Source organism: Medicago sativa, chromosome 8 (genome assembly GCF_051527215.1).
Source record: "Medicago sativa cultivar Bolivia chromosome 8, Bolivia_mono, whole genome shotgun sequence".
NCBI lineage: Eukaryota > Viridiplantae > Streptophyta > Magnoliopsida > Fabales > Fabaceae > Medicago > Medicago sativa.
This window is the reverse complement of record NC_140756.1, coordinates 37,192,205-37,208,709: the sequence shown is the minus strand read 5'-3', so window position 1 is coordinate 37,208,709 and position 16,505 is coordinate 37,192,205. Positions and strand designations below refer to the sequence as shown.

General features: G+C 34.8%; 1 protein-coding gene and 1 long non-coding RNA gene across 2 annotated transcripts; both read left to right on the top strand.

The window, feature by feature from the left end:
• The first annotated feature begins 1,599 nt into the window (after window positions 1-1,599).
• On the top strand, window positions 1,600-2,996 carry LOC146898887 (uncharacterized). The gene is made up of 3 exons (XM_085736645.1): window positions 1,600-2,296; window positions 2,341-2,414; window positions 2,505-2,996. The coding sequence occupies exons 1-3, from the start codon at window positions 1,600-1,602 to the stop codon at window positions 2,994-2,996; spliced, it is 1,263 nt and encodes a 420-aa protein (XP_085592771.1).
• Window positions 2,997-13,849: 10,853 nt separating this feature from the next.
• LOC146898886 (uncharacterized) lies at window positions 13,850-15,993 on the top strand. Its single transcript, XR_015024184.1, has 3 exons — window positions 13,850-13,904; window positions 15,390-15,448; window positions 15,640-15,993. It is a non-coding gene; the product is annotated as an uncharacterized LOC146898886 (long non-coding RNA).
• The last annotated feature ends 512 nt before the right edge of the window (window positions 15,994-16,505 follow it).

Genomic DNA, 16,505 nt, shown 5'->3' with positions numbered 1-16,505 from the left:
AGAAGCAGAAGAAAAGTTTGACTGCCTCCTGGTCTGATGATGATGAATCTGAAGAAGATGGAGAAAGAGAATCTGCTAAGCACATAGCTGCTTTGACTAGCAAAATTGTTCCTGAGGTTGACTCATGTGTAGAAGACTTGAGTGTTGCTGATCTCATTGCATCCTACAAATGTCTTGCTGAAAGAAACTACAACGCATGCAGACAACTTGAAGAGCATAGAAATATCACCAGTAAATTGGAGAATGATAGGATCAGTCATCAAGCTAAAATTTCAAAATTAAACCACAAGGTAAGTCTGTTGAACTCACATCTTAGTCAAGCTATGAAGCAGGTAAAAAGGGAAACTGGTAAAACAACTCCAACTTTAGGTGAATGTATGTTGCCTCATATTGAAAAAGGTGTAGCACCAAGGGGTGTAAACTCTGAGGAAAATAATTGTTTGAGGGCACCACAAGGAATAGGTCTGATAGGTAACTTAACTGGTATGTCAAACATGATGTTGGAACATCTAATCACCTTCAATAAATATAATAGGCCACATCCTGATGGAATGTATGATAAGAAGGTTAATCAGTTCTTCTGCACTCATAAGGAACAATCAAGTAGTATTGTGGCCAATAACTTGAAAGACAGGCTACCTGTTGATCTGAATGATAAACTTGAAATCTGTCCACAGAAGAAGTTGAAAAACTTGGTGCACCGGGTTCCACACTCATTAGAACACACTAATCCGATTTTTCTGTCCCAAACCCACACAAATACGCCAACAATAACACACAAATACTCCTCTCCTATCACTACCTTCTCTCTCAATCCTCTTGAGTTCAAACACATACAACCTTTTGTACTTTACCCTTTTCAAACAGCTCATCCTGGCATCTTCAGCAATCAGAACCAACAACTTCAGACCAGAAAAAACTCACACTTTGTACTCAAACAAGCCATGGCCTCTGAACACCAAGAAACCAACACTTCAGTTCCTATGATGGTCAAACCAATTACTACTGTTCTACCCAGAAAGGTTAAAAGGAAATCACCCACTAACTCCAGTCCTAAGAAGAAGAAACATGATAAATCTAATGTGGGAACACCTGTGACGACCTTGTGTATGGTTGACCAAGCAACTCCATTTCTTACTACTGCTGTCAAACCCAATGTTGAGACTTGTGTGAAGGATGCTAAAAGTATTGATGCTGAAGGATTCCTCAAAACTACTTCCTCTTCTGAGAATGATGAAGGTAACTTTAATACCTCTCTGATTTCTGATATACCTGTATCTAGTGAAAAGTCAATTTTGGAGAACTTGTGTGTCTTAAATAGAACTGTGTCCGTAGACATGGATCCTTCTAATGATGGTAAGGTGACAAACTTTAATGTTCCTGCACAAGAACATGAAGACATGAATGTTGAGGGAAATGATGAAACATCCTTGAGTAAATTTGATAACCATGAGTCTACTGCTACCACTTGTGAAAATAAGAAATCTGGTTCTGAGACTACTTCAGTAGAGGAAGTGAAATCTTAAATGATGATTGTTATTGTCCACTCTAAAGGAAGTGTAGAATCTGGGGGTAAGACTAAAGAAGGCCTTGTTAACAATGAATCAAGTAAAGAGACTTCCTCCTGAGAAAGAGGAACATAGTAGGATTGAGGTTATTCCAGAAAAAGGTATTTGTGCTAATAAGGTCAATGTAGATCTGGTGAACATTGATGATAGGGTATCTGGTGACATTTCAACTGCAAAAAGAGAGGTTGAATGTGTAGCCAAAAGACTAAGGAGTAACAAAAGAAAGATAGTCTACCATGATGATGAAAACCCAAAATCTAAGAACAAGACTGCTGGTATAGGCCCCAAGAAAAGTTGGAGCAAGGCAAAAGTGAAATCTACTGCCACAAGATCAAGGAAGAGGAAAGTAGCTTCTTCAGATGAGTCTGACTACTATGTTGGAGAAGATGTGTCAGACATCAACGTATCTGCTTCAATAAGGGTTGCTGAGAAGAAAATTGTGAAGACAGTCATAACTGTACCTATTGATAAGGTATCTTTTCACTTTCCTGAAAACGCACTTAGGTGGAAGTACATATTTCACAGAAGATTGGCTCTGGAAAGAGAACTAGACAAGAAAGTTATGGAAATGGAACAAGTAATGAGTATGATCAAAGAAGCAGGGCTTCTGAAAACAGTGTGCAATATTGGTAACTGCTATGAGAAACTTGTAAGAGAATTCTTGATAAATATACCTAAAGACTGTGACAACCTTCTGGGTCAGGAGTATCAGAAGGTATATGTTAGAGGTGAATGTGTCAACTTCTCCCTGATATTATCAACAGATTCCTAGGGATTGTAGAGGTCAATGCTGCTGAGCTGAAAGTTACTAACAACCAGATATGTAGAGAAATCACTGTTGATCAAGTAAGAATTTGGCCTAGGAAGGGAAAAATTTCCTCTGGAAAACTGTCAGTCAAATATGCTATTCTAAACCAAATAGCTGCATCCAACTAGGTTCCAACAAAATATTCCTCTGATGTTGATATAGGCTTGGGAAAATTTATTTACTCTGTGGGAACTGGAACTAGAATGAACATTGGAAAATATGTCTTTGAACAAACTGCAAAGCATGCTAAGACTGATGCTGTTAATTTTCCTATAGCCTTTCCCACCTTGTTGTGCAATATTATGATTAAACAACATCCAAGCCTTATAACTGCTGCTGATGTCTCAGAAAAGAGGGAACCACCTCTTACCTTGCACCCCAAACTATTCAGTGCTGATCATGTTTTAGACCTTGTTGGAACATCTGGAAGTGCACCTGCTGCAGGATCTATGACAAATCAAGAGATTATAGCGAAAGACACTTGTGTCATGGTGGATAAAAGGAAAGCTCAGTTTGAACTAATGATTCACTCCATGGAAGGAGAAAGAGCAGATGAAGTAGTAAATGATAATGAGGACAGCAAGGGGGACTCTGATAGCTGTTCTGGAACTGCTGAATGATGTGTTGATGTTTTTATTTTGTGGGCTATGCCCTGAATTTTTGTGCACCCGTGTCTGCTTATGTTGGTTTGCAATATCTTGACACTCTGCATTCATATTAATATTCTACTAGTACTCTGTTGTTCTGAATTTCTGTTTGGCATATTTTATGGCTAAAAAGGGGGAGAAAAATTGAAGTTTCTCTGACTATACTCCCTTTTTGTATATGTGCTCTGCATGTATCTATGATATGCCTGTGTTTGTGTATGCCTGATTGCTTATCTGTTATTCCTATTATGTGTTGTTGTTGCATTTTGCAACTATTTCAGGCTTGTGTGTAGATGTTGGCTCTCATGTTGCAACATCTTGATAAGAGTTACAGGTCTTCATGATAGTCTGAGAATCTGTTCTCAGTCATTTTGTGTTTTGTACATGTTCCATGCTGACATCCTCTGATATGTTGGAACATGTCTATGAAGACTGGTGTAGATTTTAGCACTTGTGCTAAAACATCTCTGCTATGCTTCTGAGAATCTTCTCTCAGATGCGGTACATGTTCCCTACAAATTCTTAATACAAGGTTGAAACATGTCTGTGAGACTCTGTGCAGATGTTGGCACTTAACCTGCAACATCTTGGTGTAATTTTGAAAATTTATTTTTCTTTGGATTCTTAGTGTACAGGTTTCCTACCTCTGGCTTATATTATGGAACCTGTCTGGATGTCTTCTTAAAGTCTGATTCTGTGTGTGACCTTTGACAGGTCTGCTAGCTTGTATCTGCTGATAGGTTGCTAGCTTGTGAATATTCCTAGAATGTATATGCCCATATCTTGAATCTAATCTGTCTATGCATTAGGAGCTTTTAAAATGTCCATATTTTGTATATGCATGTATTCAGGGGGAGTAATGGAATATTCCTGTAAGTAGTCACTCAGGAATTTATATATTCAAGGGGAGTGATACTCTATGTGTTTCTATGGTTGATTGGTGACAGTACTCTATGTGTGGCAGGTTCTTCTGTCTGATGTGCTAAAGGATGTTGGAACATCCTATTTCTGTAGCATTGGAATTTATTTTTCCTCTGCTCTTGAGAGAATTTTGGTTCTCTCTTTATCTCCTGTAAAAGAACTTAGGTTCCCTAGTTGTAGCTCAGGAATTTATTTTTCCTTAGCTCTGGAGACTGTGCTACTGATCTGATCCGTTGCTGCATGTCTCTGATCCAGTGTAATACCACTGCCAGCTCAAGCTATGATTGAAGATATGTGAGGTATTCTATGTATGCACACTTTTACTTTTTCTAGAGCGATACTATCTGCTGCTTCTTCTTCTTGAATATGTGTTCATGATGACTTGAGGAAGTGTATCTATGGTGTCTCTTTGGATTCTGTGTGCTAGCTGTTTCTTCATTGGTGTGTGCTCAAGCTCTTGGAGGAATGGTATTTTTGTATCCCTCAGTTTCATAAGTATTGGGCTTAATTTGTTTTAGCCATAAATTTGCCAAAGGGGGAGATTGTTGGGTATTTGTATTGGCTGCATTGTTGCTAAAACAAACATCCTTGTTCTGTAAGTTGGAACCAATGTTCTAGTATGTGGTTAGGCAGCTCTGTGAGATGTTGGATACAATGTTCCAACATCCTGGCACGGTTCAGTGTGCCTGGGTTTCTGCCTTATCTGTACGCGCGTATTTTATTGTTAAAGGAAACCATATTTCCTTTACATACTAACCAATTAACGCGCATATCTTATAAGAATTAGCTGTGGAATATTTCTAAAATAGATATTTTATTTTAGGAAATATTTGTTACGATTTGGAATGTTTCAAAATAGGTTCCGACATATTATGACTTTCCAGATTTGTTCCTGATTCTGTTTTGCAGGTTTGCTGGACCGATCTGCAATTTTACTGAAGCCCAACGAATTATTTAGCCCAAGCTGCTTCAGTATAAAAGGAAGACTTCAAGACCTAATTGATTATTCAAGATGTCACGCTAAAAGTTTAGATTTTTAGGGTTTGAGTCTTCATGTATTCTGTTCTTGTATCGTTTGTGATGCAAGTCTAGAATCTTTACTGTGTTCTTTCTAGTGTCGTGTTAGATACTTGTTTAGGACTGGTTTTGTGAGTATTGATACTCTTGTGCATCAAACCGAAGTTGTGAAACAAGGTTTGGTTGTTTGTGTTGGAAGGTAACTTCTGTTTTATTGTGTTTGAGGTTTGATAGGTCACTGTGGCAGTGACCGACCATTAGGATAGTGAGATGAGATCTCAGATCTAGGAGTTCCTAGGTTAAAGTCTAGACGGGTAGGTCCTAGGTCATATAGTGTAAACGAGGAGTTTGCTGAGAGCTATTGAATAAGGACTACACTAGTGGATTTCCTTCCTGGCTTGGTAGCCCCCAGATGTAAGTGTGTTGTGATGAACTGGGTCAACAAACTTCCTGTGTTCTTTATTTTCCTGTCCTTTATTTTTCTTGTTTTTATTTCTGTTTTATCGCTCGATGTTGAAACATTAATCGGAACATCGCAAACGTTTAAACATCTGACAGAACCTAATAAAACAAGTACGCTAGAATTTCATATTCCAACTAGAAGCTTCCAAAGAGCTTTCTTTCATTCTTTGTGACTTTGATTCCGAAGGTGAAGAACTGATGTCTTTGAAAGAATATCGTCCAATTTCTCTTCTTGGAAGTTTATATAAACTCGTTTCAAAATTATTGACGATAAGGCTTTCTAAGGTAATGAATTTTTTTCATTTTTCGCGTCGCAATCGGCCTTCTCGAAAGGTGATGATAAGTCGTCTTACGTTATTCTTAGCTTGTTTTTAGTCTTTTTCAGTAGGTTTTAGCAGCTAAAAGGAGAAGTATTAGAATGATTGCCTATGATTTCTGGACTTTTGTAATGTTTTCCATATTTGAGGCTGTAATTCTAGTTTTCCCGAAACGTAGCAATTTTAGGGGGTTTTTGAAGTAATTCACGGAGAAATCATGCAAATCGGCAAATCAACAACATTCAAAGAATTGTGAAGATTCAAGTAACAAGAATAAAGACCCAATAGGCCTCAGAAGACTTATAAATGAGAGGAATTCTGTTCCCAAAGTACCGAGGCAAGTTATTTGAAGACGAAGACCTAAAAACGACGGAAAATCAGAGATTGGGTCCGGAAGAAAGGCAGAATGCGCCTAGCTAGGGCATGCATTGGGGTGCTACCTATGCGCCCCGTGCATTTGTTATGCGCCCCGTACTTGCAAAAGGTCAGGGCACAACTGTCTTTTCCTGCTTACATTTTGGGTAAAGCCCACACTTTTAACCCTAACCCAGGTAGAAACTCTGACTATAAATACCAGCTTTCCTCATTCAAAATATCTCGTTCAGAACTGGAGAAGTTCAAGAGGAAGGCCACTTTGGAGCTTCAGGAGAGTTTCTATATTCTCCTTGATTTTCTAGGGTATATTTTTATCTTTAGTAATTTGTTTTTAGTTACCATGTGTAACTAAATCTTTTTAGGTTAGAGTTCTAAGGTGAACCTCTGTATATTTTTATTGATATTTATTTAATTCAATTTGTCGTTTATTTATTTTATTTATGATTTTGTCCACTATAGAGTTTTATTAGATTATAGTCTTTATTTCTGTGAGAGGTGCATCCCTAGATTAGGTAATTAGGTTGTGACAGGACCAAATATTGCTATCACTAACCGGATGCTTATATCTTGATATATATATATATATATATATATATATATATATATATATATATATATATATATATATATATATATATCCCTTTACTGATAACTATCTGTCTAGGAAGTAAGTGATTATTAATTAGCTGAAGATACCATATGAATTGTTGACCCTAGACGTAGGTACCCAGTGGATGTTACCCATTGGGTCATGCGGTGCATTACCGAAGCGAGGAATTAACTAGTTAGTAATTTGGGAAACAAACACCTAGCTATCCGACTTAAGGCTATAACCTAATAAAATCATTCTCTTGAAACCCTTAGTAAGGTAGACGTAGATTAAGCTTGTCCGTTTGTAGAACTAATAAGTAAGTGTAGAGAGAGTGTGCTATGAGTGTCCTAAGATTCATAGATGGGAAGACCTAAGGGAACCTTGGCCTTCATTGCCTTGGGAAACCCTGGAAAGCCAATATAAAGTTTATGTTTCAATTACCTTTGAATTAGCAAGACCCCGCGTGTAAGGATTACCGTGTGATCAGCAGTTGCAGTTAGCCATCAGAGGGAAAGGCCTAATTAGGTACCCTGTAGATGATGAGTCAGGTGGTGCCTTACCTATTTAGGAAACTCCCAAGACCTTGTCACTTTTATAGTTACCAAAAGATAAATAAACGCGACATTTAAATTATGTATTATCCAAGAACGAATATACAGAGGGGATTCGAAGAATCCTAACCGCTGCTTACTTTTCTGCAAGCAAAACAGGTAATTTTTCTCTATTGCAAACAAATAAAAACTGCAACTAAATTTTATACAGTCAAACTTACAAAAATAAGTAACTAGAATTGTTCGGACGAAAGGACAATCCCTGTGGATACGATACTGTACTTACTAACTTTATTACTTGATGAAAACGACTGGTACACTTTCCATTTTGCAATTACGCTAGACACATTTAGTGGATGGAGTGTTGTTATTGAATGAGGTGGTAGACTTGGCGAAAAGGTCGAAACGAGAATGTTTGATTTTAAAGGTTGATTTTGAAAAGGCTTATGATTCTGTGGATTCGGGTTTGTTGAAATATATGACGAACAAGGTTGGAATGGATGAAAAATGGGTTAGGTGGATGAAGGCTTGTGTGTTTGGGGGGAATACATCCATTCTTGTTAGTCGGAGTCTGACAGAGGAGATAAATGTACAAAGAGGTTTGAAGCAAGGAGATCCTCTTGCACTGGTGGCCGTTGACTTCAGTGGTTTGGTTAATGTCCCAAGAGTCTTCATGGACGTGGCTTGTGGTTTCTTGCATTGTAAAGAAGGAACTATTACTTTCAAGTACTTGGGGTTGCCGGTGGAAGCCAATCCAAAAAAGGTTTCGACCTGGGAGCCAATGTAGGATCAATTTAGAAATAGGTTTACCTTGTAGAGAAGTAGATATGTGAGTGTAAGAGGTAGAATAATACTCCTCAATCCCGTATTGAATGCAATTCCAATCTTCTAGATGGACTAGATGGACAATGTTAGTGGTTATACGCCGGTGGAGGGGACTAGATGGACAAGATTTACCTAGGGGTGTTGGAAGGTTTTATTGACTTTGGAAGGGAGTGTGGGGAAAAATTGGTTCGTGAATAGGGTGGTGCAAAGGGTGGCTAGTGGGAGGAAGACTAGGTTTTGGAGGGAGAGGTACCTACCACTCTCTATCACCTCGACTTTATTCTATTTCGACTCAAAAGGAGGCCAAGGTAGGGGATTTTTGGAGACTTCAAGATGGGGTGGCGTCTTCGAACCTTTGTTGGAGGAGACAATCATTTTATTGGGAAGACAATTTAATTCAAAATTTATCGGCTCTTATTGAAGGTGTTGTTTTGGGAAAGGAGGAGGACGTGTGGATGTGGATGCTGGAGGAGGAGGGTCATTTCTTAGTTCTCTATTCTTAGAGAGTGTTAGGGAAGCTTTTATTACTAGATGAAGGTTTGAGTTCTTTTGAAGAAGGGGTGTTTGGTAATGTATGGAAGAGTCCGGCGACGTAATATTGTGGCGTTTTCATGAACTTTACTTCTTGATCGTATTCCCACGCGATCAAATCTTGCACGCTCACGTTTTAGATCCAGGGGAGTCACGTATGTGTGTTTTGTATGGAGAAGGGGAGGAGACTGTTGAAAAGTGACTCAAAATCAGTTTTCAGGTAGGAAAAATCGGTGGCCGACTTGGAGCATTCGGTGGCCGATTTTGCGTAACAGCAAAATTAGAAATTGTGTTTTTTCGGCCTGTATTGCTTCTATATCTTGAGGGATGCTTTCCACTATAAATATAAACCTTGTATCAGATGAATATGTGTGAGAGTGTGTAGAAACAAAACACTGTAGAAAAGGGTTTAGAAGCCAACATACAAACTTTCATATGTTGATAAAAAGGAATTTTGGAAGGTGGTTCGTTAGTGTTCTTTTTATATCCCTGTATTATCTTTGCCATCATATAATTATCAGATTGTTAGTCTTTGTTTTGAAATGTAGATTGTTAGTCTTTGTTTCTCTATCCCATTTTTACTCAATGAATACTAACCATGTAGTTCTTTTGAAACGGATGCATTTGTAACCCTAGGCATCTCAAACAGTGACTATTTTATTCCTTTAATTTTTTAAAATTGTGAAGGAAAATACATTAATGGCGACACTATGATAGTTGATGGAGGACTTTGGCTGAGCCGGACACGTTATTTGCCGAAGGAGGCAGTGAGACAGGTATCACGAGAAGTAGAAAAAAGATCCAGAAATGAACCAATTGGTGTTCCAAAAAGTAAGCTATGAGCCAGCAGCAGATTCAGTATTAGCCCCTTCACTCTGCAGGGAATTACTTCTTTAAACAATACAATGGATGAAATATATGATCTCAGTCCCTAATAAATTGAAATTATTACAAAGTTCAACTTTCTCCAACTTAGAAACATAATTTATGATGATTTAAAGTTGCAACTACATCCAGCTGGAACATGAAATATGGTTAGTGGCTACGTTCTAATAAACACATCTATAGTCACTTTCAGTTCATGATTGGAACTTGAAAAATGTTTTCAAATGACATTTTGCATTAACCTGATTTTACCTTCAAAAGGATAGCATAAACCTAACAATCAAATGGTTTCATGTATAGGGACAAAAGATGAGTTATCCCAAAAAAGAGTTAAAAAGATGATATTACATTAAGAATTATTTTCTCATCCATTTTTGCACAGTCGAGCATTAAGCTGATTAACATAGGATTTGTTTGATAAAAAATAACGGTTAATTGATAAGTTAGTTCATAAAGTATGATTTTATAGAGGATGACTTATAATCTAGGCAAAATTACATTAAATATTGTTTATCTTATTTATTTGTATCACTTTAGTCATTTATCTTTTTTTTTTTTTATTTAACATTTGGGTCCTTTATCTTTTAAAGTATATACAAGTAACAAACATATAAAAGTCAATTTTTTCATATTTTATATTTAAAAATGATGAAGTGACTTGCCATGTAGGATAATTAACAATAAATAATTTCTTTTATTAAAAATCGAAAAAAGACAACATTGACCTTCATAACATTAATTACAAAACCTCAAATTGCTACGGATCATTGTGCGAAATTGTCACGCAATAAATGTCATTCATGTTTGAATTTCTCATTTAAATGTCCTTAAAGTATTTCGAATTTTCACATTTGACCTTATCACTCATTTGACATTCATTAAATGCACTTTTGCCATTCATATCAAATCCGAAAATTCTCTCCTCATTTAAACATTTAAATGCAATTGTTTGACCTTCTTCTTTAAGATTAATCTTTTAAATGCTCCTTTACCACAAAATAAATTCTAACATTTGACCTTCTTACCCCTTTGTCACGCAATGAATTTCATTCATATCAAATCCGAAAATTTTATCCTCATTTAAATGCAATTGTTTGACCTTCTTCTTTAAGATCAGTCTTTTAAATGCTCTTTTACCATACAATAAATTTTAACATTTGACCTTCTCACCCCTTTGTCACGCAATGAATGACATTCATATGCTCATGTCTATCTCTTATTACTAAAGCTTAACCCCCTCGGCAGAAATCATCTTCACCCTCTCACGGGTCAGGATAGTCAAGGAAATGTGTGTTTTTTTAAAGGTATTTTAGATACATCATATTTTCTTTGAGTCACTCCATGTTTCAGAAATTTCTAATTGGGGTTATTCAAAATGTAGATAAAATCGAATTTTGATTGTAATACACGAGATTCAGATGTGGTTAGTTCTATGTATTTTTCTTATATGTTTTTAAGTTGTTTCTGTTTTTAATCTCAGACTTACCAATGATGATTTAGAGATGTATTTTTGTTTTATATTTTCAGTAACAACGTGTAAAATGTTTCCTTAACCTAAGAAAATCTAATGAATGTCTTTTTTGCTTTAAGTTATATGTCCACCTTTATTTTGATTCAGTATAATATATTGTATTTCCAAATTATCTCATCTGATATATTGCTAGAAGAAAATATAAAAGACAAAAAAAATTATGTGCTGACATAGCGTAAACAAAATTTAAATAAGTTAAACAAAGTTTGGATACATCGTTAATACTCAAATTTAAATAAGTTCAACTTATTTTGTGATTTTACGAGATAGAAGCAAAGCTATAAGACATCAAATATGCTCAGACATAGTGTAAAATTTGAGCAAGATGCTTCTATACCTCAAAGAATATAATTAAATCAGCTTACTTCTCTACAAGTTAACAATTATTGGACATCACATGATATATAGTTTAAGCAGGTCACCTACATATAAATTTAGAGGATCTAAAATACTCAAATTTGAACAAGTTGACAAATTCAACTCAGTTTGGATACATTAATAGTATTCAAGTTTTAAAAAGTTCAACTTATTTTATGATTTTAACATGCATCCATATGTAATTTCAATCAGAAAATGGCCAAGATACTTTTCTATCATTAGTTATCTTTTTTTAATGTAAGATATGGTAAATCATACATGACTAGGATTGAATGTATATGTTTGAACCTATTTAGGATTGAATGAACGTGTAACCTCTCTTAAGCCTTAGAGGTTAGCATGTCTCAAACATCTAACCTCCATTATCTTCATTCCCATTTAGAGTTTATAAAAATCAAAGATGGTTATATATTCTAATGTAGTAAAATTTTGCTTTGTAAATTGTCCATGTAAATCCAAGAACGTGTTTGCATAAATTGTCCATGACTCTTATTTGTACTTTAATGATGTCATACTCTTTTTTGAACAAATTAATGATGTCATACTCTAACGATGTCAACCTAATATTAATTATGTAATACATCATATTCCTTATGGAACTATTAAATTACAACCCAATTAGACAATATAACTTATTCGTCGCTTTTCTTCATTTGTTGGACCCGTGCATCTCACAGGTCGATGTTCTAGTAGTTTACAGCGAACATGCCCACGATGAATACTCAATACGTGAGTACGAGGGGAAATTTCCCTGCTACCCTCATCATATTAGAAGGAGGGATCAGTCAAGCAGCAATGGGTACTGAATGAATTTATTTTAAACAAAATAGATTAAATTATTCATCAACTTCGCCGGATCATTTATTTTATAATTAATGAAATTTTTACTATTTTAACGAAAGAATAAATAGTGTAACCAAAAAAAAAAACGAAAGAATAAATATTTTTTTTTGACAAACGAAAGAATAAATATTTATTTACCTTCACAACCCGTGAATCAACAACCCACAATATTGTTAAAAAGAAAAAGAAAACCCAAAATATTTAATTATTTAACGGAGGTGGCCTGATAATTAACATTTTGTATCGTAGTACCTCTGTTTGCTAGCAGCCTATGTCAGATGTTGTGGTGCTTTGGTTCATTTGTAAAAGTTGTGGTCCATACTAACTTTTATTTAAATTCGACCCGTGCATTGCATGAGAAGTAAATTATCTTAATGAATGATTAATATTTAAGTATGTGGATGTTATGGTGTATGGATGGGTAGAAGGAAGACATTTATGTGTAGACTTGATTGGGGTCTCACCACTTGTGGGATTATGTGTCGGGCCTTTTACCGTAAGACATGCAGCCCTAAAAGTTGCGTCAAGTAAAGTGGCCAAATATAAGAAAGCGTGTTATGACAATCAACATGCTTTTATACCATTTTCTTATGACACTTTTGCTTTCCTAGCACCAGAGGTTGTTGACATTCTACATAATATAGAGTCCAAAAGGGCATGTATAGCAATGTCATGTCTCCTAAGTCCATCAATGTTGTGTTTATGAGTATTGATTTTGCCATCCAAAAAGGTATAGCGGCGCACCTTGTTGTCCGCTTGCCTTCTATTCAAGTGTATGAATAAATTTTAACAAAAAATACTTATTATATAAAAATTAAATAAAATTCATATATGCAACAACAAGTAAAGGAGCATTGCGGATTTGTTCTTGAACAAGTTTTATAATGATTTGTCTTTGGGCATGAATTATTATTTCAAATGACAGAATCAAAACTTTAAAAAAAAATTGACTTTTTATTCTCAAATCAAGTAGATTGTTGAAAGAAAATATTTAAATCACCTGATTCTTGATTCCATAATATTGAAATAGAGTCAAAAACACATTAATAAAAACAACCAAATATCCCTAAAAAATAATTATAGCTACTAATATTATCACCTCTAAATGAGAGTGGTCATTAAACATGGCTTATTGATTCCTTAAAAAAACATATTAATAAAAACAATCAAATACTACTAACATGCAAATACACCTACTAATACTATCATCATTTAAAGAATAATTTGCAACATTATGCCAAGCCAAAATGTTGATCAACTTTAACTACCCAAACTCAAGATGAAAGAAAAAAAAAGTTTATCTGAGACTCAAGTTGAATCAATTCTTATTGAGTCGAAGATAGACGAGCTTGACTCAACTCAACTTATTTCTAATCCTATTGAACTTTGCTTCTCAATTTAATAATTTTTTTTTTGGGTCGTAGTAATATTTATTTATCTTTACTCATCCCATGATCCGTCCTTCTCAATTTAATACAATTATTATTATTGTCACTATTATCAGGATGTCTCTATATATTGTTGCATCCCGGAATAAACTATGCAACTCAAAGCTAATCTTTCATAACAGACAATTGAAGCTAGTTTATCCTTTCGATCAAAAAATGGCTTATCTTAAGCTTGCTTTGACTGTTGTCTTCCTTGCCACAATATGTGTGTATTTTACAACTTTTCTCACTAATACATACCATGCATTTCTTTTTATATTTAAGCAATTGCTTTGGCTTTCATCTTTGCTGCCACAATCTGCGTCTATTTTACTATTCGTCTTACCATTATATACCATATATTTCATTTTATGTAAGAATTCATGAGATATTTATCAGAAACAACACCCAATTAATGGAGTAGTCTTTTTAGTAATAAATTATTAAGTACCTAACTAACCTTTGTTCTAAATATATTATTATTATTATTATTATTATTATTATTATTATTATTATTATTATTATTATTATTATTATTATTATTATTATTATTATTATTATTATTATTATTATTATTATCATTATCATTATCATTATTATTATTATAATTAATATTATTATTATTTTCTATTATTACTACTACTACTAGTCTGCTACTACCTTTCGGATTGGCAATCGGTGTCCTTATGTCCGTTTTTTATTGTGCTAACGCGTGTACATTATGAATAATATTTGTAAGAGTAATTGAGAAAGGGTTTTTGGTTTGTGTTGCGCCTTGATTTTTTTCCTCATTCTAGGTTGAAAAATGCTAAATCTCACGAGACATTATTTCCCGAGAGTATCCCTAATGATTTGTTGCCTTTTTGCGTTGTTTTTGTTCTTTTTTTACAAATATTTGCTGTTGTATTATTAGAAGAGGGTTCCGAGAATTGTGGGCAATTGAAATGGAACTACCCACTACACAATTAACGTCCTTGTATTGTGGAAAAACATGAGTTTTGATTGGCTAAACTGCTCTCGGGATAAATTCGGGAAATTAAAATTCGGGAGATATAGCAATTCTCCTCTAGGTTTATCATAAAAAAGGGAAGTAAGCGAGAAAGTGTATAATTGATAAATTATAACCTTAAACTACAAAAATGACAGTTCAATAGAAACACAAAATCTTTACTCAAACGATACATAAAAAGAAAGGAAGAAAGTAATGAGTGCACAATATGTTTTATGGTCTCCATAATTTTATAAAAGGATTGCTATGTGTATATAATAATATGTTACTATGTATATATGATATTAGTAAAAATATCTATATTACTATATATTTTTTTATCAAACGATATTACTATATGTCACTTCTGTCTTAGAATTTCTTTAGGGATAAGAATAGCTTGCCTAACTATCTTTTCCCTAGGATTTCTTTTGTTTATTTTCTTTTTATGCGCTTCTTTTTAAGGGTTTTGACCTAGTCTCCCTCTTGCATATTTATTTTTCCCTTTTTTAATAATATGTTGGAATGTTTTTGGCGTTGCTTGATGCCCAACCTACTTATTGACTTATAAAAAAAAGGTATTCAATTTTTAATATATACATGATAAGATAGTGAGAGCCAAGATCCACATAACCAATAACCTAGGGTCGTAAGTTTGCATTCATGGTTGTGTAAGTATGTGGTTGTATTTGTTCGAATTTTAACCGAATGTTCCATTTGCAGTAATATCACCGATGAAGAAGGTAGAAGCATGTGAAAATACTTTTTGCACAGCATTTGAGGTACTTTATTGTGGCCCAAGATGTTCTTGCATCATTTTTAGTTTTTTTAGTGGTGTTTGCATTCCCACATCAACTGCGATGAAGGTGGTCGAGGATCATCCCAACTTATGTCAATCTCACGATGACTGCATCAAAAAGGGAAGTGGGAGCTTTTGCGGTTATTATCCTAATTCTGAAATCAAACATGGCAGGTGTTTTACTTCCAACGTCGAAGCAGCACGCTACTTCGAGATTCTCACTATCGACTATGCAAAATACAACTTCCAGAAGACGATCTTTTACTCCAATGGAAAAGGATTCTTGAAGATGCCGGTCGAGATTGCCCCTTAATCTTGATATGTTGAAGAAACAAAATATCCCATGCATTATATTATGCAGCTACATACTACTTTTAATAAACAATATCTTTGTTCCAACTAATCAGTTGGTTTACTTAGATATCTATCTGAATTTCAATAAATGTAGCAGCAGTCGCATGGCTGTGTCACTGTAATAAATGTCATCACTTTAAGAGTAATATTATCGTTCTCATTTTCTTTCTATAATTCTTCCTCTATACATATTTCATGCCTTTTTTCTTTACTAAAAAGCACATTCATTCATTTAAATTGAAAGAAATACATCCAACAACACAAAATTCAAATCACTATAATCGAACAAGATGAACCTAAAACAAACTCGCAACATTTAGATTAATATAATATAACGGCAAAATGCTTTCAATTATGGTAAAGCCTACAAATATGACGAAATGAAAGTGTCCAAAATGTATGTGGATAATGTTGAAGATTTCAAAATCATTGATGTGCACAGAAATGGAGCTAATTTGTCGATCCGAACCGAACGGGCACCGCAACAAGAGAGGAAAGCAAAACAATGCAGCAAGACGGCGAAAAAACCAAACTTAATTCTCTCTAAAACGATAATTTAAATCCATGATCCTGAGCAACTCGCTTCAAGCTAGATTTACTCGCTTCAAGCGAGTTGCTTCCAAGAGAACTCGCTCCCAGCTCGCTTCAAGCACGCTGTCCCCTGTTCTAATAGAATTCTTACGGGT